We start from the raw sequence: 23,415 nt of genomic DNA on the forward strand, positions 1-23,415 counted from the left end.
CTTTGGGGAGTTTTAGAGCCCTCATGTCTCGAAATCAGGGGTTCCTGCTGCCCCCCCTCGCCCCCGCCGTGCCATCCGGGGCGACTTCCTGCCCTTGGAAACACCTCGGCCCGGGGGACTCGGAAAGTTTTCCGAAAGTCCACATCCCACCAGTGCCCCCTTCGGTTGTTGTTTTCTCTCCCCTTGAACTCAGGGCGTTGGGTTTAGTCCAATTAAAAAATTCGTCCCCGCTTTCCAAATCCACCTTTCCCGCCCCCCCGCCCCCCCCACCCCCCCCCGCCGGCAGCCAGCGGAGAGAGGCCGGTCGGCGCGAGCCTGGCACGGGAGGGCCCCGCACCGGCCCCGCGCCCCGGAACAGCCGGTAGTAGCCGTTTTTTTCCTCCCTCTTCTCCCTCTCCCTCGCCTCTTTCCGCCCGGCTTTGTGTGAAGTTTGCGGCACATTGCAGATGAGCCCTTAGCGGCGAGAGGAGCCTATTGTTCCCCGCCAGGAACTGCTTGCTGGGGCTGTGCTGGCTTTTGCCTTTGGAGCTGCCTCCTGCAGTACCGGAACCGGCCTCCGGGGCCCGCTGTGTCGCGCTCTCGTCCAGGCAGAAGCACGGCGGCCTCAGATCTTTTTGTCTGAGCGAGAAGAGAAGTGAATCCCGCTGCCGCCGCCACCGCCGCCGCCGCCGTAGCTGTACAGTGTGTGTGTGTAAGGGAGCGAGCGAGGGAGCGAGCGAGCGAGGGAGGGAGATCGCATGGAGCCGCGGCTGTAACACACACACACTGTCAATACCTCACTCCGGCTCCCCCCCCGCCCCACCACAACAGTAACCCAATTCATTGTGTGATCCAGCAGCACCATGTTGAGTCTCATGTGCAGGCTGGATCGGCTGGGTTTGTGGTGCTGAGAGAGGCAGCAGCCGCGGGAGGAGGAATTACTGAGAGGTGCCCCTCTCCCTCCCTGCCTCTTCGCCCGTGTGTTGTGTGGAGACAGGACTCGCAATTACCACACTCTCGGGGCTCCCTTATTCCTTTTAAACTTTTTTTTAAACAAGCCCCTCTCCATGGCTGATCCCCGGCCGAGCACGGGCACCTGGGTCTCTTAAAGACAAGGAGGAGCCGGGGATTGTTGTTGTTGTTGTCGGCCGTTTTTTTTTTTTTAATTGGATTTTTTTTTTTTACGAGAACCTTTTTTATTACAAAAATGGCAAATTCGACGGGTAAAAACCACGCAGACCAGCGGAGAAAGGGACTCGCTTTCCTGGACGAGCTGCGGCAGTTTCACCACAGCAGAGGGTGAGGAAAATGGGGAGATGGAACGGGAGGGGGGGAGGCTTTTAAATCGACCAGATCCAACTTCCAGCCCCTTCCCTGAAGGACACGGCAGCCCCAGCGAGGGGAGAAAAGGGGGCAGAGCTGACAAGTTGTGGTGTTTTGTATGTATCTCCTTTGGCAGGTCTCCTTTTAAGAAGATCCCCGTGGTGGGTGGGAAGGAGCTGGATCTTCACGCTCTCTATACCAGAGTCACCACTTTAGGCGGATTTGGGAAGGTGAGTGGAAGTTTTAATTTGGGTTTCCCTCCCACTAACCTCTTCCCAAAAGTCTCCTCTGACCCCCGGGGGTGGCGGGGGGAGCTGAGGTGGCCGGGAACCGTCCTATTTAAAGCCGGTTAGAGAAGGTGGGGGGTGGAAGGAGGAAGCGAGCAGATAGGCAGGTTGGTGGCTCGGCCTTGTCGGCGGAGCGATGGAGGGGGACTCGGGGGTACGGCGCGCACCCCACTCCTGCCTCCTCCGCCTCCGCTGGACCCCCTCGCCCATGCCCCCCTCCCGCGGGAAGGCGAGGGGGGAGCAGGGAGCTGCTGGGCGCCGAGACCAGGCTTCTTTCGGCTGTGGTGGCAGCTCTGTGCGTCTCTCTTGCAGAGGGAGAGACAGAGGAAAGAGTCTGAGTGCAGTTTTAGTGCAACTCAAAATTAGCGGGCATGTTTAACATCGATAATCGGCACGGAGCATGGGCTAGGGAACGATCCTCGCAGCCGGGGGGGGCCGGGCGCTGCCCTCCGAGCCCTTCCCTGGGAAAAATAACAAAAGGGGCACCCAAGACGGTGTGTAATCAAATAGCCATCTTTAGGCTTCAAGGCTGGGGACAGAAATGTAGGCCTCAAAAGAAAGGCCTCTCTGTGTCTATGGATCTGTGTTGGGGGGACCCCCCGGGCCGGCGCCCCCGCGCCCCGCAGCCCAGGGGGCGCCCCCCGCCAGCACTTCCCTGCATTATTTTAAACTTCTTTGGGTTTTTAACGGACCGCGTTAGGATTTAAAAGGGGGCGACAGAGGGACTCCCGATTGGTTATTGTCCAGGCAGTAAAAACAAAAACAAACAAACCCCAAAACAATACCACCACTCCCGGCCGTTCCCCCCGGAAAAAATAATGTGTATGTTAAAAAATAAATGCAGTAAAAGAACCCTGAGAAGCAGGATTATTCTCGAAAGGGGAATACTAGCAACTGTCAGTAAAATATACAATCCTAAATCCCATATACATTCGTGTTTGTTTCTTTTTATATATTTATCTATTTGCTTCATGGCAGCCTGTTTTTTTTTTGTGATGTTCGCTGTCAGCAACATGTTTACGTGTACGTTGTGTATCTCGGCTTGTGTGTTGTTTTTGACAGGTATCAGAGAAGAATCAGTGGGGAGAAATTGTAGAAGAGTTTAACTTTCCCAGAAGTTGTTCTAACGCTGCCTTCGCTTTAAAACAGTATTACTTGCGGTGAGTGCTATCAAGCTGTTGCAGTAGTATTTTTGAGTGCGGGGTTATATTTAGTTTTCAGTGTGTGCAATAATAAAAATATCCCTACTCTTTTAAAATGCTATAAAATAAAGCAGAAAAAACCCTTGTAATTCCTTTCTCGTCTGGTGCAGTGATCAGTTAAAGGTGATTCTGTTTTGTAGTTTTTTATTTTACATCTGCAAGCCTTAAACTTTGAAGGGATCCCAAGTACACAAACAATATATGTCAGAGGCCATTTTTTTGATTGTTTTAGAATGACGCTACTAAAGGACTGTTACTAAGAGATCACATTATTGTAGTTATAGAAACTTAGATTAATATTTGGAGCACTGAAATGTGTTGATATATGTAAATTTGTTTACTGCTTAGTGGGGTCAGATGTCGAATAAAAATGCATCTGCAGGACTGTTGCACAAATTATATTGTTCTCAATTACTAGCAGCATATATCATTCTCTTCTATTTTAGAATACAAAGAGCTAAACAATTATTTTATTACTTGTAAAACAATAAATTTCTGCAGGCTTTAAAAATAAGGTTGCATTTCTTGGAAATGATGCAGATTATTTTTTTGTGATACAGGTTATTTTTCCTTGTTGCATGGAGCTCATATTGAATGTTTTCAATTACTATGTATGGTACTATTAATTTACTAGATTACTTTTTAAAAAATTAATTTTTATTAAGTTTGGGTGATTATTTTTTTGTAGAAAAGATTTTTAAATGATTGTGTATATAGTTGTTATAGATACTATATATGTGGATACTTATATTTCATTTAGAATGGAGTTAAATGTATGTTGGTTAAGGAATATAGTTTTCTGTTTCTGAATTATAAATACAATATTTTTTCATTACAATTAATGATAATATAGATGTGCAGTATGTACAAAATAAGTATGTGCTTTTGAATTTCTGTTTTGGTGAGCTGAGTACACACAAGCTTTATCTGTTTCTGGTTTGGCCTTCTGAATTAGGAAATGCAGTAATTGTACAGGTGCACTTTCTATTGGTTGTCCTAGATTGACTTCCAGCTTGAAGCTGTAGAGTTCATAGCACAGTGGAGCAGTTACTGAGTTTCAGTGACGTCTGGAAAACCTTAGCCAGATATTTGTAGTTACTGAAATTTTGGGTTTTTTTTTGATAATGGCGTACAATTGCTTTAAGATTCAGATTAAGAAAAGAAACTACCATTGTTAATAGCTCTAGTAGAGTTTAAAGTTGGTGGCAGGCCTAGAAATCAAGTGGGAAGCTTGCTTTAGGATATCCTTCCCTCTTTTTTTTTACCCCTCCTCTCCTACATAGTACTGAAATAGTGTTGCTGAAGATTTGTCACATCATAGAAAGAGGTTTTTTGCTTCTTGAGTTTTTCTGTTGGACCATGTAATTTGTTAGTTGACTAGATTTTACGTATATTTAGAAAAATGATAGTTTTTTTGTTTTTACCTTTTATTTCTATTTCCATATTTTTAAGTGTTTGAATGGCCTAACTTTTTGCAGTAGAAGATTGTGTGTCATTTCTGTTTTCATGTGTATTGTGAGAGCCATTATATGCTGTGACAGTTAATACAATGTTAATTTAGCCTTCCAATGACTATTAATTTTTAATAAGATATTACTTTTTAAATTAGTCAGACATACAAAAATGTTATTTTTATTATTGGCATACTGGTATTGACATTATTTAAAATACAGTTGTTGAAGACATATATAACTGATTACATACAAATAATTTAAAGAGTTTTTGTTTATTTTGAATTTAAGAAAAAAGTTGATAAATGGTTAAAATGAAGAATCTTTAAAAATATTTTTATATAAGCTCTGTGATTAAGCCATTCTGAAATAAGCTATCAAGGTTGTTGGTTTTGGGGTGGACTGATTTTTAGTGATCATTTTGGTTTTTGTTTGGTTTTGTTTTTTCTGAATTGCTGCTTTACTCACTGTTGCTTCTCACATGGTCTGAGTTGGATGGGAACTGTTTCCCAGCTGAGTTCACCTTCTTCCATGTGCAGTTGTAAGACTGTATGTACATGTCTCTCTGCTGGGTTGATGCCTGTTTAGCTACAACCTAGAAGGTGTAAGGGGGGCAGCAGCATTTAGTTCTAGGGAAAGAATAAAGGCTGTAATGATAAATTGATTAAAAGGGTCTAGCTTGTCTGTGTTGAAGAACATAATCTGGGGTTTCTTACAAGGCTAGATTTGAATGAAGTGCTGAGCAATTACCCTTGGAAAGCAAAAAGTGTGTCTTGTGAACCTCAGGTATGACTGTAGTCTTGGCCTCACTGCTCAATGACTTTCCAAGCAAAGCCAGACAAATTGAGGCCTATCAGCTTGTATTTCAATTTGTATCCAATCGTATGTCATGTGTGCTGTAAAGTGAGGGATCTGCGTGGCACATGGAGACCCTGTTGAATTCAGAGGGATTTAGTGGCATGCACCTACATGAATATGTTTGCAGATTTGGATTTGGGATGGTTTGTGCTGAAAGTTGCTTCTTTCTATGGAACATCTGGCATAATGTCTTGACTGAGATAAAATCTCAAGCTGCATGGACCACTTGCTCATTTCACTGTGTTGCCACTAATAATGCTGCTCTTTTTACTTAAAGTTACTATGTAAACAAATTTAAAAATTGATTTATTTGCGTGAGGTCAGTACTCTTATAGGCTTGATCAAACTGAATGTTTTGCAAAACAGTCATTGGGTTATGGTATTTATTGAGGCAGTTCTTAAAGTTTGTATTTTTGTTCAAATAACTTTTTCACTTGACTGTCCTGGAATTTTGCTGTGTGTCTTTGGGAATCTATGTTAGGCTTCATTAAAGAAGTGAATTGTTTAAACTTGTGATACAATTCCAATAGGTTTTATGATAGATGATAGTTGAATACATGATAACCTATTTATCTACCCCTTCTCCCTTTTCTCTCACTGGAAAAAGTAATTTATAATAGGGAAAGTCTGAACCATTCAAACCTAGTCCCTCTGTTGCTTTGAGCTGTCTGACAGGTGAACTAATTTATGCACTGGGGTTCTTAGTGAGCAGTCAAAAGCCACAGTGCCAGTAACCATTGATAGACTGTACTTGTTAATGTAGTTCTGTAAGACTTTACAGCAACACAGAGTGTAATTCCCTTGGATGTAGTGCAGATTGGATGTTTCATTTCAATTGAGGTGAATTAGTAAAGCATTTTCTAAATGCTTCTTGAAAAATTATTTCATAATGTTAATGAAAATATTTTAGTATGGGGTAATACATGTAAATATCAGTAATGTGGAATACATTTATGTTGTTGTTGGTAAACCCCCAGTTGGTAAAAAGAAAGCTAGCATGGAATATAGCCTGTTTTTTATCTTATTAGTAGATTGCATTACAGTCCTACAAAGAATTGGGCTGATGTGACCTCATGTGTTGGTATAAGGTTCTGTTGGTTTTCGTGTGAGTGCAAGTGATACATTTATTTCTGTTGTGGATCTTCATCTATTTTGGGGGAGTGAGAGACCTTGTAAGCTTAAATGTGTGAATGAAGTATGCCTAACTGAACTGAAAATCAGTTGCTTTTCAAAGTTATTTATCTACATTAAGATAAATGGTATGAAAGGACTAGTTGTAAGGTAAAATAAGTTTGTCTTAGTTCTGTGGAGAATTCCTGAAAGGTGGACAGCACATGCATATTGTATGCTTTGGGCAAAGGCAGTAGTAATTTGCTAATAATAGTTCAAGGTGAATAAAAATTTGCTGTTGTAAATATTGGGGAAGTAAGGGGAAGTCAAATAGAGAGGAAAGTGGTCAGTTCATAAATGAGAAGTTGCATAAAGTTGTTATTAAGACAAGCTATTATGCTGAATTTCCTGAAATTCCATATATAGTAAGATGAAAAAACAGTGAGCAGTTAACAATCAGAACCATATGAAGTAGTTATTGATGACAAATAGAGGGGGTTCTTGAAAGATCTGAAGATATATTTATAAGTCATTTGATCTTCAGTATGCCTCTAAGAAATTAAACAATAGTACTGATTTTTTGAAAAATAAAATAAAGGGGGAAAGAAAAAAAAAGCATGAGCTTAAGAACTAGATAAAAGGGATTCTTGGTAATATAATGGCAGAAAAATCAGAAAAACAATAATGAGAAGCCTGGAATTTTCTAAGCAAAAATTACTTTAGGAGAGGTTTTTTTGTTATTCTTACTTAGTGTTTAAAATTAGGATCTGATACTGCAACAGCATCTGCACACAGTTCAGTGAGTATGGAGAAGTACAGGATTGGCTTGTTTGCCAGATCTGATTGCAGATTCAAGGCCCCAGTAAATGAATAGAGAGTTGTAGCTGTAGTAATATTTTAAATATTTTCTGAAATTCAAATGCATCTCAAAAATCTCTTGTTAAGAAATTATTTATGTATATGGATAGTCATCTTTATGAAAAATTGGATGAAGACCATAAACAAAAATAGAACAAAGTATAAAGAATAGATGTAGTGAGTCACAGCAGTTTTAGGTGCTAAAAGAGTATCATCAGTGCTTACATATGCATGTAGTAATACAAGTTTAGCCATTTTAGGTGTATTTAGTGTCTGCTTTCCTTAACTTTATGAGAGGTTGAATACTACACTTGCAGCATTAGCAGGCAATGATAGAAGAGTTAAGCACAAGACAGGGCAGAAAAGAAAAGGTAATCTAAAGAAATTAGGCACATTGTTGGAAAGTACATACGAGATGTAGTTTGAAAAATGCAAGCTAAAACAATTGAGGGCTCGTAATCCAAAACAGGTATTCATTGTGAGGGAATAACCTGGAAAGCAGTATTGCTGAAAAAGGGATAGGAGTGATACCATGGGCCTGATAATCCTGTCAGTTGTGTGAACCCAACTCCCTTTCATATGAAAGGGATTTGTGCATGCTTCTGACAGGAAGGACAGCCCCCAATTTGAAATATGATATATAGACTTTGTAAAATTTAGAACAAGTTTAGGTTGCATCCACAGTGGCATTGAGCAAACATTAGACAAGTGGGAGAGGGATTTTTGTACAAGATTATGGGACTGTGTTTAGAGTACTGTTTTACTTCAGAGCCTTTGCAACAGGTGGGGTAGCTTAGCAGAAACTCAGAGAAGAGCAGCAAAATGTTAAGAAAGCTGAAAGGACTAATTGATTATAAAAAAAAAAAGATAAATATGTTTTGCTTGGCTCAATTACCAGTTTGTGTGAGAAGGGGAAATTATATCTTCCAAGCATTTTGAAGGGTCTAAACAGTTAAAAGGGAGGTAATTTTAAATAAAGTAAGAGGTTGTTTTGATGTGTAAGCTGAGATAAAACTGAAGGAGACAATTCAGAGCAGTGAGCAGCACAAAACCCCCCAAGATATACCTGAATCCCTTCTGGTATGAATAGTGTGTCCGGCAGAGTACAGGGGAACCCCCACACCAGGCACTGGCCAGGACACCCAGACATGTGCAACAGGTAATGAGCCAGGAATGGCATAGAGGCCAGCTGACCTTACAGGTTTTGTCCATCCTTGAATAATGCCATAATGAAGACTTTCATCTTGCATACCTATGGACTTGATCTTGTGGAATCTTTTGCACTTAATTTTGTCCCAAATCCTGCAGTCACTGGCAAGACAGGAAACAAATACATGGATGACATTTTTATGATTTCTTCTTAAAATTTGCTTTTCCTTCCTCAAAACAAAAATTGTAATGCATGTTTCAGTCAGGTGTCTAAGGCCTTTCTTTTAAAGTCTGAAGTGAATATTTTACATAGTTGAAGGGGGAATTTTGTTTTAGTTGTACTGAATCATATAGCCAACATACAATCAAGACCGGTTAGTGCTCATGAAATAAAGCTTTATTTAGGGAAATTAAATATGTTGTTGCTAAAATCTCAGAATGTCTCTCAGTAGAAGTTACTTATTTGGGTGGATGTGTCTTGTCACGGTTGCTGGGAGTTTGCTCAAAGGAAAACAGAAGTTTTACTGTACAACATTTCCATTAGGACTCCTCTGAAGGGAGCAAGCAGCAAGTGAAAGGGGATATAGCTACCTTAAAATTGCCCTTTATTAGAATGACATTGTGATACCAGTTTACTGTGCAGATGAGTTTGGCCTCTATCAAAGTTTCTCAGCTTTTTCTTCAGAGGGTAAACTCCTTTTTACTGCTGATAGATGTAGTGAGAAGTTAGTGCGATGAACATAAACATATAAACATATTTTCCTGATTATTTTCTGCAAGCTTTTTGTAGAAACCACCCAAGTTGCTGCTGTTATGCTGAAGTTCACTAGTTTATTTGGGGAGGGGGTGAATGTTGTTCTTCACTTTTAATTCAGAATTCTGATTGTTTAACGTGAAAGCTTATATGGGCAGCTATCAGAACTAATAATCTACAAAGAGCAAAGTTTCTGGCAACACTGTAGTAAATGTGATAACTTCAAGCACCTACTTAATCTTCTAAGAATTAGTGGAAAGTTAATTATTTAAGACCATTTTCTATTCTTAAACCAAAACAGTATTTCAATGAATTTGTGCCTTAAAATTATTGCTATCTGTTGTAATGTCTTAGGTTTGAATGAATGCATGCTAAGCTAATTACAATATGATCAAGAATGCATATGGAATGCAAGGGTATTACTTCTTTCCTTGTTAAATGGAATAAGCCTGGGCTAAGCGAAGTTGTTTGGTTTGGTTTTGGTTGGTTTTTTGTTTGTTTAATTTTATTCTGGAGCTAGCAGCCTTTAATTACCTTGCTTATTTGCAGTTAAATCTCAATAGATAAGACTTTCATACTCCTTTTTTTCTTTTCTTTTTTAACCCTTTCCCCAGTAGTGAAATAGAGAAATATGATTTGTTAGTTTTTACAGGTGAGGTACCAGAGGTACACAGAGGTTCAGATTTTTACTTTGAGAGTGTATGCGAAATAAGATGAAACCCAAATACATTACAGCCAATTATTTTTATAATAGTCCAGTTTTAATTTTTAATAATTGTTTTTATAGAATTTAGTTTTAATCCTGTTAATAATTGTTTTATAGAATCTAATTCTGACAGGAAAATGTCTTCATTTTGATCCTTAGTTAAACTATCCATAAAAAGAGGCTACTGTTACTGTCTTTTAAAATTCCTCTTAATCAGTAGCTGAGAAATCCCATTTTATGTTTCAAACAGTGCTAATGTTATGTTCTGTCAATTGGAGAACTGAGAACTAAATATGTAAGATCATGAGAATGAGCTGTTCATGTTTTATTTTGCTGTGTTTTGTTTTAAAATGCTTCTTCTGAGTGTTGTAGTGGTGTTTTACAGCTTAAATGGGGCTGCTTGGAGTTACTGTAGTATCAGTCCACATTATTACAGGTCAACGCAGTTCACAGAGGAGATTGGGTATAGGCCAGAGATCCCCTCACGTGGTCTTGTTTCTGGTTACCACTCTGATACATATTGATTCTGTGGCCTTAGTTAAATCATTTACAGTCTTTTTATTCATATTTAGAAAGTGGCCATACTGATGTTTGTTTACCTATCTCAAAGAGAAGTGTGAGACTTTAAGCTCTTTAATGCAGGTTTGTGTCTCTTCATGCTTCTATCTCATATCTTAAATATTTGAAAATGAATATAAATTAGGAATATATAAGGAAAGTAAAACTATTCATAAGGTTATTTGCCCTCTACAGTGTTGAGAGGCAGAAAATACAGCACAGATGAGAGGAAGAACAATCTTTATTCCTTAGGGAATAAATAAACTTGGGATACCTAAGCAGAGAAATATTGAAACGGTGGAAAGAAAGAAGCTTATCTTGAGGGAGGATAATAAAACAGCAAGATGGTACCCAGAATAGTGAGCTTAGGCTTTGCCTGAAGTACTAGATTAGTGAGCTAGGTATCACATCTCAAATACAGTCTCCTTGGAGCAACAAGTTCAAGTCTTAACCAGACCTGAATTACATTTTTAGCAGTAAGGTAGTGAAGCTGAGTACTCCACTTATTGTTTTTCTATCTTTAAACTGAATGTGCATGCATTTATTTTAACTCCAGATAAATTGTAGCAAGGCAGCTATGTTGCAAGAGAGATCACACATAATAGAGTTGTAATAGAGTGTAGTTTTGTTGAGTGATGCACTGGAGCATGTTTGTCTGTAAGAGTGAACTGTCTTCATACTATTTTCTCTTGGTGTGGGAGGAGCAACAGTTGAGATTATTAGTCTCTCAGAATAATTTACAGTGTTACTTATCAATTCATATCTGCTTAAGGTACATAAAAATCTTGTAAGGCAGTCATTCTGTTTCAGAGAGCTTTTCTCTCAGAGGTTGGTGGACTTTTGACATGGCTGCTGAGGTTTAGATGGCCCACACTTTTGGCTGCATGTGTTTCTTCACTGTTATGTGCTGTGATGTCTGCTGGCTGGCCTCTGCCTCCCAGTGCAGAGGTTGCCATGCTTCCATGATAAACCATGTGCAGGGATTCTCAGGTCCGTAGATCACCAAATCCTGTGACTTACTTTGAGTAGCTCTGGTCTATTTCTCTGAAGTGCAATAACAACCTGTCTTACTGGAACATAATGTACTGGGGGAACTTTCCGTTCGGGGTACATCCCAGGGGCTCAATTAAGCTAAATGAAAATAGTTTACTCTGGAGGTAAATCTTTGAGTATATTAATAATTATTATGGTGTAGGATAGGTGCAGAACTATGTATATGAGTTTGTTTGCTCTTCAAATCTATATATTAGAAGAAAACTTGTGGAAATACTATTAGGAATAGTTCTTTATCTGATTACTTTGGCCAGGAGTGTCCATTTTCTAGTGATCTCCATGAAATGATGAAGAATCCAGGCACTGGCCAGGTAAACAGTTACAGAGTTCGCAGATGTCCTCTGTAATTTTAGGGTGATAGTATAGCTTTGAAATGTTGTAGATTTTGGAGCTGTTTCTTGGCTGCTTTTCACACCCCAATACCATTTGTGAAACCCCAGGAAAATTAAAATTTCTACCAGTACATGTTCGTATAATGCTACAGTTATACAGTAAATACCTGAAAAAAATCAGGAATTGCCTCATATAAGTATGAATGTGCAACTGTAACTGTGTTTCTAGAGAATATTCTTTACAGTAGAGCCTTGTGCTCTCAGTGAGAAATGGAAATAAATTTCATGGCAGTATTAATTTGTTGTATCAAGGTACACATCATTTTGACTCATCATTCAATGTGGTAATTGATTAATCTTAATGTTAGTTATTTCTAAAGAGGTTTTGAGTTTGCTTTCTGGGCATCAGTTCTCCACTCTTGCCTTCCATGGTGTTACCCATCTGGACCATGTAGCTCTGTCTTTCTGTCTCTCATTCTCTTCTAATCATGATCTTCTCAATCTTTTGACTACAGGCCATAATTCATTCTCTGTTCCTTGTCCCCTTGATGTCTGTACCCATTGACTCCACATGGGATATTTACTGTAATCAAATGAATTTCTAATTGTAAGAAAATTGAAGGAAAAAAAGGATGTATGCAAGTAAAAGGGCAAGAGGACAAAGCACTAAATGTCAGGTGCCTAGCAACAGTAAAATACTGAATTTTACAGCAAAACAGTAATAGATTCTGTGGTACCTGAAAAACAAATTCTGCAGCTGTGGGCATGCTGCATTCACAGGATCCAGATGAATGTATAAAGGGTATTTCACACACCTAAAAAATGTGTTTCAGGTACTCTGCGGGACCTAGTCAGGCATTGCAGCATTGGGGACATTTTGCTTGTTCTTCCAAGGTCATTTTTGTAATTCTAAGGCATAGAAATTTGATTTTTATTTTTTTTTTTAAAGTGGAAATATTGTTTCTGAGCAGAGGTATGTGCAAAGGCTGACCCCTGTAGTGAAATACTGCGTGTAGTTGGATTTGAAGAGTATACCGGGCCCTAACTGCCATACAGTTTGGAACACTTCTAGTAAGTGGGGGTTTTGGATTTTTTTTCCCCAAAAATGCTTCAGATTATTGTATTTTTTTCCAACTTTGCTGAACTTGTTACCCTGTTTAACGCCATGTCCTTCTCTGTTTATGTAACATGAAGTTATTAATTAGAAGAAAGGTGTTATGTTAGTCAAAGCATATGGTGTCATAGTAAAAAGGTAAAAGATTAGAAAATCAAAATATAACATTTGGTGCCAATGATTTAATAATGTTTAGTGTTGTTTCATTAATATGTCCTGTTGTCAATATGCTGTTGTTACTGAAATGTAGTTCCTAGAAAGGTAGGTTTTGTGGTAGATAAATACAATGGCTTTTTCTACTTAGATTTTTATATTGCCAGTATACAATTCTCATTTTTCTCTAGTAGTTTTTCTTCTCCTAATAAGCAGTTTAATTGTCTTGTAAGTAGGATTAGTCCAGCTGTAGAAGAGAGTGCTTCTTAAGATCAAAGCAAAAGGGGACTTAAAAATTACATATTGTTCTGCACATAACACTAAACAAACACCCAGCTTTCCTAGGCATACTGATACTTTTCTGTATGGCTATTTGTGTGCCATAAATTCATGTGCCTGTTAGAAAGCAAAAATATTTTACTAGCTTTGTGGTGATGTTGAATTGCATCTAGATTTACTTAGGTAGAATTCCTGCCTCTTTGGGCTTTGGCTGAAATTGGTGGCATCCTGTGTCAGCCCTGCAGTGCACTTGTAAAGGTCAGGTGTGTAACATCTGGACCATGTGTATTAACACAGAATGTGCTGCCTTAGCAAGGGTGTGAAGTAAACCAGTGAAGTCAATAAAGATGCGTTCAAAACTTAGGATACTGAAATTGGTGTAAAGACTGTTTATTAGTTGTTTTCAGGAGGTCTTTCCATCCATGCAAAAGTTGCAACTTTGGCAGTTGTTACCATTTTAAAGGGTTTATGAAAGTTACAGGTTTTGTTCTTTATATGTGTAAGCTAAGAGAAGCTTGTTTTCCTTGGTGGCGAAAGTGAGCTGCATACCTTAAGCAAGAAAAACAAAGAGCTATTTCCATTATTTCTTGTTTTCAGAAACTTACCAAGAGTTTACTTATTTGTATTGTTTTCGCTGGTATAATGCAATCCCTAGTATTGCTGATTTCCTGTATCCACAGTATCAAAATAAGTATGACTAAAACATTTTTTTTTATTGTGGAAATAATGGTGGAAGGTTAAAGTGTAATGGACATGAGATAAATATCATTGTTCACATATCTTATAACATACAGTAACAGTATAAATATGTGGGATTGTGGACCTGTTTGCCTTACTGGATGAGTCTTTCAAAGGTCCCTAATACAAGATTCTACTGTAGAAAGCCACTAGGGGGAAGTGACCCTCTTGTCTTTTTCCTCAAGGCTTTTTTTGGCTCAGATGTTATGTGTGTGCTATGGTTTGTGGCTTCAGAGACTTTGTGTGTTTCTTGACTTAGCAGCTGCCCATTGCAGAGATGCCCCTCTCCTGAGCAGGCAGGCAGCTAGGCAGATGTGTGGCTGGGAGGATGTAAGGTGCACAGGTACTGGCCTGCTAGGAGACACTTGTACTCTGAACAGTCAGGAGCCCAGCTGGAGGCACATGCCAACTCTGCTGCCAGCTGGGCCACATAAACACTGCTGCCTCTCGGTCGCCTGTAGGCCAAGAGAGAGGAAAGACAAGCTGTTTGGAGGTATTTTAATGAGAGCAGGAGAAGAGACCTTCTGTGCATAGGGGGTTGAATGGCAGATGGAAGAAATACCAGTGTTGAGTGAGGTGGGTGCATTCATGCACTGGGTCAAAAGACAGGAATGGGAATTTTGGAGAGAACACTGTTTGGAAGGGCAGATGAGGTAGACACTGTAGAAGGAAAAGGAGGGGTTATGTAATCAAATGCTGGTAAGTTACTTTTTAATAGCCAACTCCCTCATTTAAATTGTTCACTGGATATTAATTGACTTGTTTCCCAGATGAGTGAGTGAAGACTGTCATTTCTGAAGTACTGAGTTGCCCCATCAGCTTTCCTCCAGTGAGGTTCTGATTTACTGGTATAAACCTTAGAGTGGTTCTTCTGCCTCTTTGCTTACATTACCAGGGCTGCACGTGCAGAACTTATTTCTCTTCTGTTAGTTTATATTTTTTCATTAACACTGAATTTACCTTTTTCATTTTGGTTTAAAAAAATCTACCATTATCACAATTACACTTACTTCTATCCTTATATTAAAATACCATAAAAGCATAAAATTGCATATAATCAAATAAAGGATTTTATCTGTTCCTTAAATAGCTTGCAGGGAGAAAGGTCTCATCTTGGAAAATAGTTTTTCATGGGCATTGCTGCACTTATAAAAGCTAAGAAAGTTACCATTGTGGAACAGGGTGATTTTTTTTTCAAATGCTGTTGTCACTTTGAGAAAATTAGTAATGTCTGTGTATACTTCATTTTGTATATTGATTATATAAGAAGCAAATACCTTTTATTGCATATGTATATAGAGAGAGCATATACAAATCTGGAGGTCAGCTAAAGTTTGGGATAGATTGCATAGGTTTCCTGTCCCACTTCTAATGTTGCATATATGTTAAGAGTGAATTTTCAACAAAAGAAAAAGATTCAATGAAGGAAACATTCCAAAACTCTAAAAATATTTTTATACCTACCAGCACAAAGGTTTAGACACCCAGTTTGGATCTCACAGGTGGAAGTAGGTGCAAAGTACTGTTTCTTTATGTGCAAAGTACTGTTTCTTTATGGCATTTCCTGATCATTTGTGATACAAAATTGTTTCCTGTCCTAGACATTAGGCTTACATAATTTGGAAAGACAGCTTTTAAACTCAGCCTTCTCTAAGCAAAATATATCAAATGGCTGTTGTTTAAAACTACTCCAAGTTATGGAATGTCGGTTGCTCTGATCAAAACAATTGTTAGTAGAGAGCAGCTGAATTAGTCAAAGATGTAGACAAACTACATGCAACTCTGCTATTTCTACTATATTAGACAGATACTGTCATCCAGCTACATAGATTTTGATTCTGCTATGATTGGAATTTCTTTGGGATTGGATTGGTTAGCTATTAATTGCTATTTTTTCTGCTAAAGACAATGTAAATATGTGTTTCCAATAGTGCTTATTGCCACTCTGTTTTGAGTTGTCAGCCACACTGATGTTTCCAGCGAATAAAAGCAACACATTGTTTAAAAGGAGTACATAATCTCCTTTCTCTACCCCTTGTCCTACCTCAGTGCATAGAGGAGGGTAAAAAGAGCACAGGTCATCATTCTTACTTGCTTATGTACATCAGAAATTATTGCTGTTATCTTAAATAGCAGCTTGTGGTATCCCTTTCCAAGCAGACAATTCTGCTGTTGCTTGAGTGGCTGCTGTGCTGCTGGCATAGGCCTCCAGTAGTGATATGGCTATGGCTAGTGATAAAAGCTCTGCTTTTAGGGTTGTGGTATTGGTGAAGACTGGTGTGTTTTTAATTGTGGAGGTCTACTTTCATGGAGACCTGCATCAGGGTTCCATTGCTGCTAGAGAGACAAGCTAGCAGATTCTAGTCTTGAATTGCTTGTTACTGCTGTTGTTTATTTCTTTGTTTACTTTTAATTAAGTTTTGTAAGTTATTTATAGGGCCTTGTGGTTAATCTTCTGTAAAGGAAGGGTTTCCTTGTTTGCCTGCCTTTAAAATTTCTGGAGGCTGCCACTCTTGTGCAGGGAAGTGCTATTAAAGACTAAGGAAGAAGAACAACACAGAGAATATAGAGGGAAAGAACTCCACATATTTAGACATGTATTAGTCAAATAGATATTCTTCACACCTTTTAAACTAGTTTTTACTGAAGGAGATCAAGTCTTGTCACTTAAGTAACTTTAAGAACTCAACAATTTTGTTGTCTCCTTGGAATTTTTTTTTAGAAATTGAGATAAATAAGGGGTTTGCCATTAGTGTAAAGAGAATTGATTAAATTAATGAGATTGATTAAATTAGTAAAATTTTCAGAAAGCATCATACTAGTATATATGCAGATACTAAATGAGGAAGAGAAAGAAAGATCAGAGAATCTTAGTGACTTTTAAAATGGAGGTACCTGATGATGACAGAGGTTCTTACTTCTCTGGTACTTCAAGAAAGCTGAGTAGGAACATTTTGTTGAGACTAGTCCTAAAATAGGAGGGCTTTTGTAGTCACAGGTGTCATGTAGAGTGTTGTGTGTATAGAGATTTTATATGCAAAAAGCATAATAATTGAGAGAGTATTATGTACTGGTGATCAAGGAGACAAGAGTAGATTACAGTAGGAAAGTGAAATAGTAGAGTTCATCAAAGAAAAATTATGCCAAAATTGCAGGCAGGGAGATGGGTAGATTTATGGAGTAGGTTGAGTGCAGAAGAGCATGAATTATGCTTGTAAACATCATCCTTGACCATGAGAAATTCTTGTGTAATTAAGGCACATAATCAAAGAAAATTATTTTAGTAGCATGAGGGTATTTGGTTAAAAGAGTCCAAATAGCAGGGAGTTAATAATAATTACACTAGAGTTGTGTTGATTATTATGAGCAATATAAAATATAAAACAGTTAAGTTTCAAAATAGGAATCAAATGTAAAATGTAGAATTGTTGGGAAGTTTTGTAATGTACTATCAGTGGGGCAGTGTCCTGGTTTGAGACAATACCAGACCATAGTCACCCCAGGACAGGGAAGGGGATAATCCTTAGTACTCTTTGGACGTTTTGTCAGAGAGGGAAGAGAGAAGCATTTGAAAACAAATACTGTTCAGTTAAATGCTGCCAAGGCTCAAATCCTTGATAGGTAGATCTCACTCACTGTGGGAACTGAAATACCAAAGAAGAAGATGATAAATTCCAGGAGCCATCTAGCAGGATATTTGAAGCATTATTTATGTAATGGTTTATATTTATTAATTTATAACCAAGTTCCTTAGGTTTCTGGGATTTGTTTTGTTGGTTGGTTATTTTGGTGTGTTGAGGTTCTTTTAAGCAGTTCAAATGGTATTTTTTAAAAAAGAATTTGTCAGAGAATATATCAGAGTTTCTGTTCATTCTTTTTACTTTTTAAGTGTAATATTTTGCTCTTATGGTCTTCTTTTAAGTGCTGATCAGTTCAAAGACCACAGCTGTAGTGCTTGGCAACAATCCAGCTCGTGCTGTACAAGGTAAAAACATCTTCCCTTAGAGGAAGCAGATCCCATGGAAGTGTGTTTGCTGCAGGATCATGCCAATGAATAACAGTACTTATTTGCTGGATGTGACTGACATGGTGGCTGTACTTTTTTTATCTTACATCTCAGTTGTCGTGCGTTTTTCTCTTGTTCAGGTGTTAGAATGGATGTTGATTGAGGAATCAAAAAATAAACAGACTCCATCATAAAAAAACTAACTAAAGAGAGAGAACTAAGTGTTGATCTAATTATGAAAATAGATCATCTGTCCGAAGGACTGATTTTCCCTCTACACCTTTGTCTAAAACAAAAGTGTGCTTCTTGTCAGTAACACTTAAATTACTGAGCAAGTGGTTGGTCTTCCACCCTTTTTTCTTATGTTAGATTAGTGATTTAGAATTTTAAAACTGTTTCTCAGCCCTTGGCTGCCTCTTGGGGTATTCTGTGTAGCACCCAACTTTTCTTCAGTAATTGAGGTTTTAAGTGCAGCCAGTGTGTGGAGTCACATTATGTTCCTTTTCCAGTTGTGTGTTCTGTGACATGTAATTGGGAGGTTATTGATGGAGAAAGAGTCCTGAACTTCAACACTTACCTGAGCAAATGTATATTAATCTCAGAATGTATTGCATATTCATTTTCAGTATAGCAGTGCAGTAGGTGAAATTGACTTTCCCTGTGATTGACAAGATTTTTTGGTAAGAACACCTTACAAAGAGTGTTTGGTTGAAAGGGTGTTTATTTTCTTGTACTGTAGTTCTCAGCCTGAAGGTTGCAAGCTTGTTTTCACTTCAATAAAACGTTACTTACAATAAATGTTTGTTGACTCCAAACGCATTGTCAAGAGCTGTATTCTGCAGTTGTATAGAAGGTGTAATATTTCATACCTAAGCAATTCAATTAAGTTAAGGGTTTTTTTTGAAAGTTCTGCAAAGGAAATGGTGGCAGTGGAAGACTACTTTCACAGTTGAAGAACTTCACTGTGGACTAGCTGGCACTAAGCTGCTTTGTGCCTGGGAGCTTCCAAGAAACTTTTCTCACAAAGGAGCATTTTCTCAGCTTGGAATACAATGCTTTAATATCTCCTCTCTCATTATGTTGATATGCTTTGGAAGTTTAGATTATAATTAGGAGCTTCCTTTCTTCATGGTAGTAGTTATATCTTTGTGTAGTTAAAACTGAAATGCCAGTGTCCTGTTTAATCAATGATACAGTTATCTCCAAATTTTAGTAGGTTGTTTTTCTCTAACCTTTCACAAGCTTGTCCTCAATCTCTTTCTTACACATTTTTCTGTATGTTTTAGCCAGATGGATTATGTGGGTTTTTTTTATTTGTTAGTAAGCTTTCCGTAGAGGTACTGGTCTTCACATATGCAGTCCCTTAGTTCAGCAGTGGAATAAGCAGGACTGTCACAAGATACAAAAAGGCAAGCAAATCTACTTTCCTTTTACTGTTCTAAAAATGAGTAATTTACTGCAATATTAAGATCAATAACTTTTAGGCTTTACCTTACAATGTGACCTCAAAAATAATTAAGTTACTTCACCTGTAATTAGGGTGGCTCACTGTTGGGCTGGTTTTAATAGTCTGTTTTGCTCATGAACACAGGAATCGGTTGTCCTCTTTCAGAAGTAGCAAAGAGACTTAAGTACATTTACTTTTTAATCAGACACTGTAAGGACAGTAGAAGTATCAAATTTTATAGTCAATATAAGGCTGATGATATCTGCGTAGCACTTATGTGGAAGAATAGGGAGGGATTGCAATTAAGCTACTATGTAGTGCTTTTTACCTGTCATTTAAAGACTGGTGTAATGTGTTTGCCTTTTGCCTTGAATAGGTGAATGCTCCTTCCTATAGATTTTAAAATTGGCAATGTTCTCTGGGTGTGATAATGAATGGTGCCATGGTTTCCTAATTTCAGGAGAAGTTTTCAATGTTGTATAAGTTTATAGTGTAGTAAATCTGCCTAATAGTAATTTGGTTAGTCCAAAATGTGCTTATATTGCTTTGTACATTTGAGAACTACAAAGTGCATACTATATAAAACAGATTTAATTCTGGTAAACAGATAGTTCTGAATATGAGCTTACTACAAAACATTTAATATGTACTAAGATTTTACAACACATACTTTTTAGTTCAAACACTTGTAATAGAAAGTACAAATGTTTTAAAGACATACATAGTGTTGTGAAAATAAAAACATCTCTGAAGTGAATCATACATTGTTTGCATTATTATTTGCAGATTATGGCTAGCTGGACAGAATTTTACAGTAGTATGGTTTTAGGAAGAGTGGCTCTTACTGTGTTGTTCTTTGTAAAAGGTCAGGGGAAAATACTCTCATTGGCATTTAAATATAACACTTAAACTCTAGAAGAATTTGGAACAATTCAAAACAGTTCTTTTATCTACACTTAAAATAATATTTTTTAATCAGGAATAATTTTTCTTTGTTCCAAAAATGTCAGAAGCATTCATTTTAGGGACAATTTGTATAATTAAAAATCAGAATTAAAAGGATAAGGATTCTTTTTCTGGGTTGTTGCCTTAATTATCTATGGTTGTTGACAGATGTAAGTTTTCTTACACTTAACCTAGTAGAAAGGCTGCTAGCAGTTCTTTACTTACCTTTTCCATTATGGTAATTTCAGTCTTGTTTTCTTTCCAGAAATACTTTTGGCTGTAGCACACTATTACAGTTTGGCAAGGTCAAGGCCCTGTAGTTAGAGAAGTACCTCCTGTTCATCCATTGTTGCATTATGATTTGTCTGTATTTTAGGTAGTTAAACTGTCTTTCCATTTCCTTCTCCTTTATTTGCATTCTTCATTTTAATTTGACAGCATGTCAGAATGATATCTAAATATGAATGGCACCTCTGCCACTGAAAAGAGCAAGGAGTAACATATGCTGTAGCCAGGATGGTAACTTCTGTGTGAGTCTCAGGAGTAGTGATGTGGGAAGAAGCAGCTTGAGTTTTCTGAAGACCTTCCTGTTCTGAAATTTTTGCAGTTGGGCCAGTTTCCCCTTTTCCTTTTTAGAAACAGGAAACTGAGCAAGTACAGCGGAAGTTTCCCGTCTTTTGACGAGGTAGAGGAGGAAGTTGGTTTCTGTCTTCCTTAACTCATCATGGGATAGTAAGAGCTCATGACACTTTTCTGGATTGATGACTTTCTACCTCTTAGGCTCTAGGGATGTTGGAAAAAATAACAGTCCATTGCTTTGTAATTTCCTTACTTCTTAGGAAATGAAATTTAATAGGAGTTTTTTGTTTGAAACAAAAAAACTTGATTGCCATGACCCCCACACCTTCAGAATTTAGGAGATGTCAGAATTATTTAGCTGATTTGACATTTGGATGTTTTCTTAAAATGACTCCTCACAGTTCCTGGACATGCTCTGCATTGATATAGATATATAAAGGGGTAGAAATAGGGGCCCGTTCATCTACTTGCTTAGGAACTTCTGTGGGCTACTAAGAACAGTTGATTTTGCAGCATTATTTTAAGTAGAATATTTTTACACCTCTTTTTCACGTGATATAAAAATGTAAAATTCTTAATGAGAAGACCTGGAAGGTAAAAAATATGAGGTTATCTATCTTTTGTTAACTGTTCAGTGGTATATTTTCCAGGATATTTGCATATTTACATGCATTGATAAAAACGAAGTTTTAAGTAAAAACAGTACAAAAGACAAGTAATTTTTTTTCACTATCACCTTTTAAAAAAGGAAGAAAAAACCCACATTCTGACACATGGGCTTTTTGTAAAAGCACCATTATAAGTACTGTGAAATGGAAGAGTACATAATATTCTGGAGAAGTTTTGTAAGGGAAAAAAAAGTGGGGAGAATATAATTCCTGTAATGTGTTTTATAATAAGGAATATAAAATAATAAAATCCTTGCTAGAATTTAGTCTGTTGCTTTCTTCTTATCTAGTGCTGCAATCCCTAGTGATAGCATCACAAATGGTTCCTGTGCAGAGTATTACAATAGGGTGATTTGGGATTATGCTCTCATATGAGAGTAGGAAAGATAAGCATGTGTAATGTGTTTTCACTAAACATTAGTATTGTGAAGTGGTAACTTGTGGTGTAAAAGCAGTGTAAAGTTGTAGGCAGTAATGGTGATTAACTAGGTTAGTCTCAGAAATCAGAACACTAATTATTACTTTTTCATAATGCGCTTCGTTGAAAAAAAAAAACTACTTAATGGACGTACAGCAGCATGTAGTTCATCTGTGTTGTAGTTTCATACGTATGGTACTTTTGAAATAGAAGAGTTTCAATGTCTTGGGAAATACCACATAGTATACTCTAGTAAATATTTTTTTCTTATTCTACTTCAATGAGACAATGAGGATTATTTGATTTAAGGCTTCATAATGAAATTTGCATATGTAAATAGTTATCATTCAGGATGCAGCAAATTAGGTTAATTGTGATTTAAACTATTTGTTTTTTTCCACACTAATGGAAAATGGCAAAGCGGTATTGGAAATTTATGACAGAGGAAATAAATGCAACTAATGTTTTTTTCCTTGAAGGTCCAGAAATCTGTTTGTGTGAATTTTGGGAAGAATTGTTTCCATCCCAGTTGCCAGTAATGGAACCAAATAGACTACTCTCTGTCTCATTGTATTGGTGTCAGATTATAGATAACATGATAAATGCTGCTTGTCTGTCATTTTTATGCTTCTCTGGTAGTGAGGCCACACCTCTAAGTCAGGGCATCCTTTAAACTTGAAACACCTGTAGAACTAGTTGTTCAATTATATTCAGTTTCCAGCACTGGATGAAGTGTGGTTTTTCAATTACTTCCATTTCTCATTAGATTGTGATGTGGTTTTGAATACTGCAGCTGAGGGAAAAATAAGGAAGTTTTACAGTTGTTTTTTTTATGTAATTTATAGTTGCTTATATGAGATAAAAGATGAAATCAAAGACTAATATTGCAGATTCCATTTAGGTATGGACATTATTGAAGGGGGAAAAACTGATCTGTAAAAGACTAAACTTTAGTGAATGTTACAATATTGCTGCAGCACCTGCAACTTAGTCTCTTTAAGTGAACTTTATACTATGGTATATGTCAGTTTTAATAAAATGTTGGCTAATTATATTTTGTAACCACTTTTGAATTCTAATTCTTTAGGGAATCTTAACTCAAAATATTTAATAGGCTAAAATAACTTATTCAAGTGCCAGTTGAAAAAATAGGATGATATTGTATTAAGAAAGTGACTACAGCATTGCTGTCATAGCCATTTACCAATGATTACTAAGCATTCAAGAAAAAAACCATATAGTGCTTCTGACAAGTTAATATTTTTTTCCTGAGAGTTAAAATGAAAAATTTATCTGTCTCCATATTGTTGTATCTAAACAATAATGACTTTCTTTTTTTTCTCCCAAGTAGAAGTCAGATTTGAAGTCAGAGCATATAGCAGGCAAAACATTCAGACTCTGAAAACAGTGCTTTGGGATTTGTCCTCTAGATAGAAATTGTGTCTGTT

General features: G+C 37.5%; 1 protein-coding gene across 1 annotated transcript in view; it reads left to right on the plus strand.

Annotated features, from left to right (window-relative positions):
* Positions 1 to 917: 917 nt before the first annotated feature.
* ARID2 (AT-rich interaction domain 2) overlaps positions 918 to 23,415 on the plus strand; it is a 92,583-nt gene continuing 70,085 nt past the window's right edge. The window contains exons 1-3 of the mRNA XM_059472303.1: positions 918 to 1,278; positions 1,439 to 1,532; positions 2,652 to 2,749. Of these exons, the coding sequence (XP_059328286.1) occupies positions 1,187 to 1,278; positions 1,439 to 1,532; positions 2,652 to 2,749 (284 nt within the window). The 5' untranslated portion in view covers positions 918 to 1,186. The remainder of the gene's footprint in view (positions 1,279 to 1,438; positions 1,533 to 2,651; positions 2,750 to 23,415) is intronic.

Source organism: Ammospiza nelsoni, chromosome 5 (genome assembly GCF_027579445.1).
Source record: "Ammospiza nelsoni isolate bAmmNel1 chromosome 5, bAmmNel1.pri, whole genome shotgun sequence".
Lineage (NCBI taxonomy): Eukaryota > Metazoa > Chordata > Aves > Passeriformes > Passerellidae > Ammospiza > Ammospiza nelsoni.